Source organism: Cyprinus carpio, chromosome A4 (genome assembly GCF_018340385.1).
Source record: "Cyprinus carpio isolate SPL01 chromosome A4, ASM1834038v1, whole genome shotgun sequence".
NCBI lineage: Eukaryota > Metazoa > Chordata > Actinopteri > Cypriniformes > Cyprinidae > Cyprinus > Cyprinus carpio.
The window spans coordinates 730,651-738,150 of record NC_056575.1 but is presented as its reverse complement, the minus strand read 5'-3'; the positions used below and the strand labels follow the sequence as shown (position 1 = coordinate 738,150).

At 39.9% G+C, this 7,500-nt stretch overlaps 1 protein-coding gene and 1 pseudogene across 1 annotated transcript in view; both read left to right on the top strand.

Annotated features, from left to right (window-relative positions):
• The window catches only part of LOC109083747, a 3,682-nt pseudogene extending 321 nt beyond the window's left edge, over positions 1 to 3,361 (top strand).
• A 2,145-nt stretch (positions 3,362 to 5,506) lies between these two features.
• Positions 5,507 to 7,500, top strand: part of LOC109083743 (transmembrane protein 214-B-like) — a 69,022-nt gene continuing 67,028 nt past the window's right edge. Inside the window, exon 1 of the mRNA XM_042736045.1 lies at positions 5,507 to 6,004. Within this exon, the coding sequence (XP_042591979.1) occupies positions 5,878 to 6,004 (127 nt within the window). The 5' untranslated portion in view covers positions 5,507 to 5,877. The remainder of the gene's footprint in view (positions 6,005 to 7,500) is intronic.

Sequence of the window (7,500 nt, the reverse complement as noted above, 5' to 3'; positions counted from 1 at the left end):
AGGATAAACGTGGACAAGGTCAGAGCGACCAAAGAATATAGTTCACCGTTCTGAATGAACTAAATTAAAAAATTACATGAATTGAAGCACTAAAATTATTAACTGGGAATAATAAAAAAATAATGAAACTAAAATAATATTGAAAATATAAAGATAATATAAAATATATATAAAAAAATACTAAACTAACACTGAATCTAACATTAGATATAATTAATTCTTAGCCTTTCATCACCTCCTATTTAGGAATCTTTACGTTACAGTGAGATTGCATTTGAACCTAAAGGTCTGAACGTCTGTAACTCCTGATGTGCTGTTTCAGATCATTCCTGTGGAGCGGCTCGTCAAGGGCAGGTTTCAGGACAACTTCGAGTTCCTTCAGTGGTTTAAGAAGTTCTTCGACGCTAACTATGACGGGAAGGAGTACGACGCTCAGTTAGCGCGACAGGGACACGACATCACGCCTCCAGCATCCAACCCAGGTGAAGACACTTCACACAAACCAAGAGCCCTCAGAGAGCAGCAGTAACACACACACACACACACACACACACACACACACACACACACACACACAGTATTATACACAGACACACACACACACACACACAGAGACACACATACACACACACCACACCACACACACACAACACAGACACATACAGACACACCCACACCACACACACACAGAGAGATACACACACACACACACACACACACACACACACCACACACAGATAACAGAATTATACACACACACACACACACACACACACACACACACACACACACACACAGAGAGATACAGAGACAGACACACACACACACACACACACACACACACACACACACACACACACACACACACAGAGAGATACAGAGACAGACACACACACACACACACACACACAGTATTATACACACACACACACACACTCACACACCCACACAGAGACACACACACACAGTACTCACACACAGAGACCACACACAAAGACACAGACATGACACACACAACACACACACACACGTACTTACACACACACACACACACACACACACGCACACACACACACACACACACACACACTTCACACAGCCACATACACACACACATTACACACACACACACACACAGAGAGACACAGAGACACACACACACACACACACACACACACACACAGAGACACATATATACACACACACATACACACAGACAACAGACACACACACACACACACACACACACAACACACACCACACTCACAGTCACATCACACTCACAACACACACACACACACACACACACACACACACACACACACACACCACACACACACACACACACACACACTCAGACCTGAAACAAACACTAAACTATCAGCTGTAAAAGGTTTCTGGAGAGAAGACTCAAAGCAGGCGAGTGACTGAGTGAAACAAACACAAGTGTGTGTGGTGTGTGGTGTGTGTGTGAGAAGACTCAAAGTGTGTGTGTGTGTGACAAGGGGTATCTGTGTGTGTGTGTGTGTGTGTGTGTGTGTGAGGTGTGTGTTGTGTGTGTGTGTGTGTGTGTGTGTGTGTGTGTGTGTCTGTGTGTGTGTGTGTGTGTGTGTGTGTGTGAGTGAGTTAGTGTGGTGTGTGTGTGTGAGTGGTGTGTGTGTGTGTGTGTGTGTGTGAGTGTGTGAGTGATGTGTGTGTGTGTGTCTTTGTGTATGTGAGAGTGTTTGTGAGTGTGTGTGTGTGTGTGTGTCTGAGTGAGTGTGTGTGTCTGTGTGTCTGTGTGTGTGTGTGTGTGTGTGTGTGTGTGTGTGTGTGTGTGTGTTTAAGTGTGTTTCATGACCCGCCTACAGATCTGAAACTCAGATTTCGATTGGCTGACTCATGTGGATTTGATTTGTTATTGGTTGATGTTTGGGGTGTTGTGCTGTGATTGGCTAATGACTTCGATTTCGTATCTAGGACCCCAGCGGACGTCACCGACAACACCCAAAACTATGCCCGCCCCCCCGCGCGCCATAAGCTCCACCCCCTCCACCGGAACACGGCGGAACATGCCAGTGTCACGTAACGGAGGCGGCGACGCCGAGATCATGGAGCTCAACCAGCAGGTAAGCTCCACCCCCTCCAGAAAACGTGATTTACAGTTTCACCAATGCACACCTGCACAACACATTAAATTGACTGTTCATACACAACTGGTTTATTACTATAGATATAGATATAGATATATAGATATAAAAACATAAGATCAAGTAACTGAAGAAATTATGGAAAAATAAAATAAGAGATAAGGAACAAATAAATAAAATACTGTTTGATTAAATTTGTCATAAATTTTAATTAAATGATTAAATATGAAATAAATAAAATTCTGAATAAATTCCAAATTAATAAAACTATATAAAAAAATTAATTAAATAAATCTGAAGTAAAAACTGTGTGTGTGTGTGTGTGTGTGTGTGTGTGTGTGTGTGTGTGTGCAGCTGTTGGCCCTGAAACTGAAAGTCGATGGTTTGGAGAGAGAGAGAGATTTTTACTTCGGTAAACTCCGAGACATTGAGCTGATCTGTCAGGAGAACGAGTGCGACAGCAACCCTGTGCTCGGCAAGATCATGGAGGTGCTCTACGCCACCGAGGTCAGTCGCAGCTCTGAGAGCCACTGCTCATCTCACAGTTATGACCTTTTTTCCTGGAATTCAGGGGTTTTCTTCTCGCAATTGATTTTTTTCTTGGGAATCAATTTTTCTCGCAATTCTGATTATTTTCTCAGAATTCTGACTTTTTTCTTGCAGTTCAGTTTTTTTCCTTGCAATGCTGACTTTTTTCTTGAAATTCATAATTTTTATTTTTTTTGCTATTGTTTTTTTTTTCCTGAATTCAGTTTTTTTTTTCTTGCATTTCTGACTTTTTTTCTTGGATTTTTTTCTTCTCAGAAATCTGACTTTTTTTCTCTAAATTCAGTTTTTTTGTCGCAATTCAGATTTTTTTTTTCTCAAAATTCATTTTTTTATCTTGGAATTCTGACTTTTTTTCCTTCAGAATTCTGAGTTCATATCCTGCAAATGTTTTTTTTTTCTTTGTTTTTGTTTTTGCCCCAGAATTAAACATTCAGACTCTTTTCCTCACACTTGCAGGTTTGTATCTTGCAATCCTGAGTTTCTGAGCTTGCACGTACTGTTTAGTGATGTGTGGTCTGTTTTCAGGATGGTTTTGTGCCTCCGGAGGACGAGGAGAACGACGAACAGCTGCGGGACCAGGATGAATACTGATCCTCCTCATCCTCACTCTCTCCATCCTTTCCGCTTGCCCTTCCTCCATCGTGTCATCATTCTTTATTTCTCTCCCTCTTTCACTCTATCTCGTCATGTCATCCTTCTTTGTTTCTTTGTCTATTTTTCTCATAGAGTGGTAGGGCGTGTCTATGTTAATGAGGTCTGAAGTGATGCGGTGAAGCTGAAGGCTTTATTGGCTGTGAGTTTAATGAAGAGTCCAGACGACTCGATGAAGATGATGAAGATGATGATGATGATGATGATGATGCGGTGACACTTTCACACACACACACACACTGATGTAGCGACACACACACACAGAGGCAAGGTTATCAGTTTTTTATTTTGGCTCCAATCAGCTTATTTATTAGAGAGTTTGGCACTTATGTCATTTTTCAGTTGAATCTTTCGTTCTCTTCAGAGGAGTTTAGAGTAGCAGTGAATGAAGTGGATGCTTCGGATCAAATCACAGACAAACGCAGGTTAAATAAACTTCAAATTACTTTTCTTTATTCCTGCTCCTGATCTTATTACATTCACCATCAGACCAGAAACGCATGTAAGGACAGCAAACCGAGACTTCATGCTGACTGTAAAGAGTTTGTGTGTGTTTGAATCATTGATAGCGCACGTGTAAGAGTTTTATTTATTTTTGAAGCAAACCGTCAAACGGCATGAAAAAGAACAACTAACACTGAATGAAGATTCAGTAAAAGAACACGAAGCAGAAGAGACTTGGCCATTACTAACAGTTAACGGCCTGCGATACACCACACAGTTTTAATTTAGCATTTCATTCTCAGTCTTTTTTATTTGATTGACAGGACCTGTGTCATTAACCCTTTCACTGCTCACCTGCTGTCATGGCAACCGTTTGCAAACATGCATCCAAGTGGAGTTTTATGTAAAATAAAAAAGTGTGGAGAAAGAAGGACGTGTGTTTGCAGGTTTATTCACACTCTACAGCTGCACACAGACATCAGACACAGTAATATATAATCATAACATAATGAAGATTTAAAGAGTCACAGTTTGAGATTTGTTGTGTGTGTATACACATATGAATAAAAGCTCATGCATATTTATATAGTCAAATAAAATATATAAAAATATAGTCTCTTGTGCACTTATAGTGTTGATGCTAAATTTATTATTTGCAAGTTTTCATTCATGAAGATGAAATTTGGTTTAGATTAATTAAAAGGAATTCCTTGACATTGTGAGTTTTCCCACACAATTTAAGTTAGTGTTTTTATTGTTTTTAACCTTTTACTTTAATTTTGATTTTTTTTTTTTTTAATGATTACATTTTTAGGAAGTGCTTTATTTAATTGTTTTATTTTAAAATATTCTAATTTTACGTGCAAATGATTCTATTTTTAATAAGTGTCCTATTTTAATAGTTTATTTTTAAATTATTTACATTGTTATTCTATTTTTATGATTTATAGTGTTTTATTTTGATTGTTTTTATTTTAAAATTACATAATTATGATGTGATTTTTTTAATGCATATATTGCAATTGTTTTAATTTTAAAATAACTTTAATTCCATTTTCATGATTTAATTTTTAACAAGTGCCATATTGTAATTGTTTTTATTTATTTTTTTTTTAGATATTTTAAGTATTTAAGTGTCTTATTTTAATTTAAGTTTACTTTTAACTGTTTAATTGGACATTTTTATTTTAATTTAATTTAACTTTCAGTAAGTGTTGTTTATTTTAAAAAATCAGAATTTTATTACATATATTACATTTGTATGATTAATTTCTAGGATTTTATTTTCATAGTTTTGCTTTACAATTACTTATCGTAATTTTACATTTTTATGATTTTATTAACTATTAGCTTTTCGTCAGCTCGTGAACCCATTTATTTTAATGAACAGAATGTCAATAGATTCAATACAATTACAGCAACAACAATCTTCATATGCTGGGGGGGGTATAAACAATATTATAGGCATACAGTATATACTTCTGTAATGCTTCACTTCCTTTTTAAACGCTATAAAGCATAATTGATTTTTTCCTGAAATGTACATTTATGAATAAGAAATTTAGCCATTAAAATTTAAAAATGAATCAGCTCTTGAACCCATTTTCAAAAGAATACATTCGCAGGAGCGACGTCTTTAATAAATAACAACTTCGAACAGCGCATCCAATCACCTGCGCGTTCAGACAGTCACGTGCTACTCCGCGGCGCTTCCGATTGGTCAGATGGATTTGCTCCCTTTAGCCCGCGCGCTAGCAGGTTTACCGGAATATCAAGGTTATTACATTAATAAACAACACATTTCCAGACCGCGACGTAGCGATATATAATAAATACTACATGATATTTATGCTTAGTATGTTTTTAATAGAATAACATAGATAACAGACAGCACTAATAACACATTTAGCCGCGCGCCTTACAGGACTGGACTCAAATAAACTCATCAGTAGTCGCTCCCGCGCTGACCGGAAGCGCGCAGAGAGTGGACGCGCTTGAACAGGAAGCACTTCCGCGCGCCGCAAACGGACGTGGCATAAGAGCCGTTGTTTTGGTCTGATCAACACCGTCGGTTATTAATTATCATTGATTTGTTTTCGAGATTATGGCCTCCGGCGCGGGCAGATGGGAGGTGGTGAAGAAAGGAAAGAAACAGAATATTAGCAGCAGCTCTGGAGGAACACCCCAGGAGAAGAAATCCGTCCGGAGTGACACCAACACTGACAGCAGCTGTGAGAACACACACACACACACACACACACACACACTGATACACACACACACACACACTGATACACACTGATACACACACTGATACACACACACACACTGATACACACACACACACACACTGATACACACACACACACACACACACACACTGATACACACACACACACTGATACACACACAATCACACACACCAATGAATTACACACACAAACCACACACAACACTGATACACACTGATACACACACTGATACACACACACAACACTGATCACACCACACACATGATACACACACCACACACACACACTGTACACCCCTTTGTTACAACGACCCACTGATACACCACATCACACACTGATACCCACAGGCACACACACACTGATACACACACACACAAACACACCTGATACACACATCACACCTACACCACATACACACTGATAACCCACACTGAATACACACACTGACACACTGACCACACACACACACTGATACACACCCACACACACCATGACACACACACAACACACCACACACACACACACACACTGATACAACAACACACCTGTGATACACACACACCCCACACATCACACAACAACACACATCACACGACAACTCTCATCACACACACACGTCAATATGAAGATTAAATCAGCCTTCCTAATAACATCAGCCGTCATTAAATCTGAGTATCGCCAAGACAGCGTCATTAATATCTGATATCTCCAGACAGCAGCTGATTATCTGTTAAAGTACCGTGGTATTATCACTTTACTGTGGTAAACTCCTGTCTGTCAGAGAGTGCTGACACTGGTTTATTATGTTTGTGAGTCGAGTCAAGACTCAAAGACAAACAAAATCAAGACATCTCAGTGATGCTTTACTTTAAATGTAATAAATGATCTTAAACTGAAAGCACCCTGCAGTACAGACACTCTTCAGCTCTGTGTTGTGTGTGTGTGTGTGTGTGTGTGTGTGTGTGTGTGTGTGTGTGTGTGTGTGTGTGCAGACGTGATGTCTGAGACCGTATTCGTGATGTTTGAGAAGATGGAGCAGAAGGAGCAGGTTCCTCCACCGGCTGAGACCCAGCAGAAGAAGCCCAGCGCGGGGAGACAGGCCAGAAAACCCCCCGCCAGCAGCAGACCCCCGCGATACAAGACCCTGGAGGAGGCGCTCAGAGCCGTGAGTCTACACACACACACACACACACTCTCACTCATACACACAATCACAAACACACACTCTCTCTCACTCACACACTCTCTCACTCATACACACACACACACACACACACTCACACCCCACACACACTCTCTCTCCCTCACACACACACACCAACCTCCCTTCACTCATACACACACACAGAGAACAGACACTAAATAGCACACCACACACACACACCACACAACACACACACAGCTGCTCTCTCCCTCACACACACACTCTCTCCTCATACACACACACACACACCAAAAAAACAACAAAAAAAATC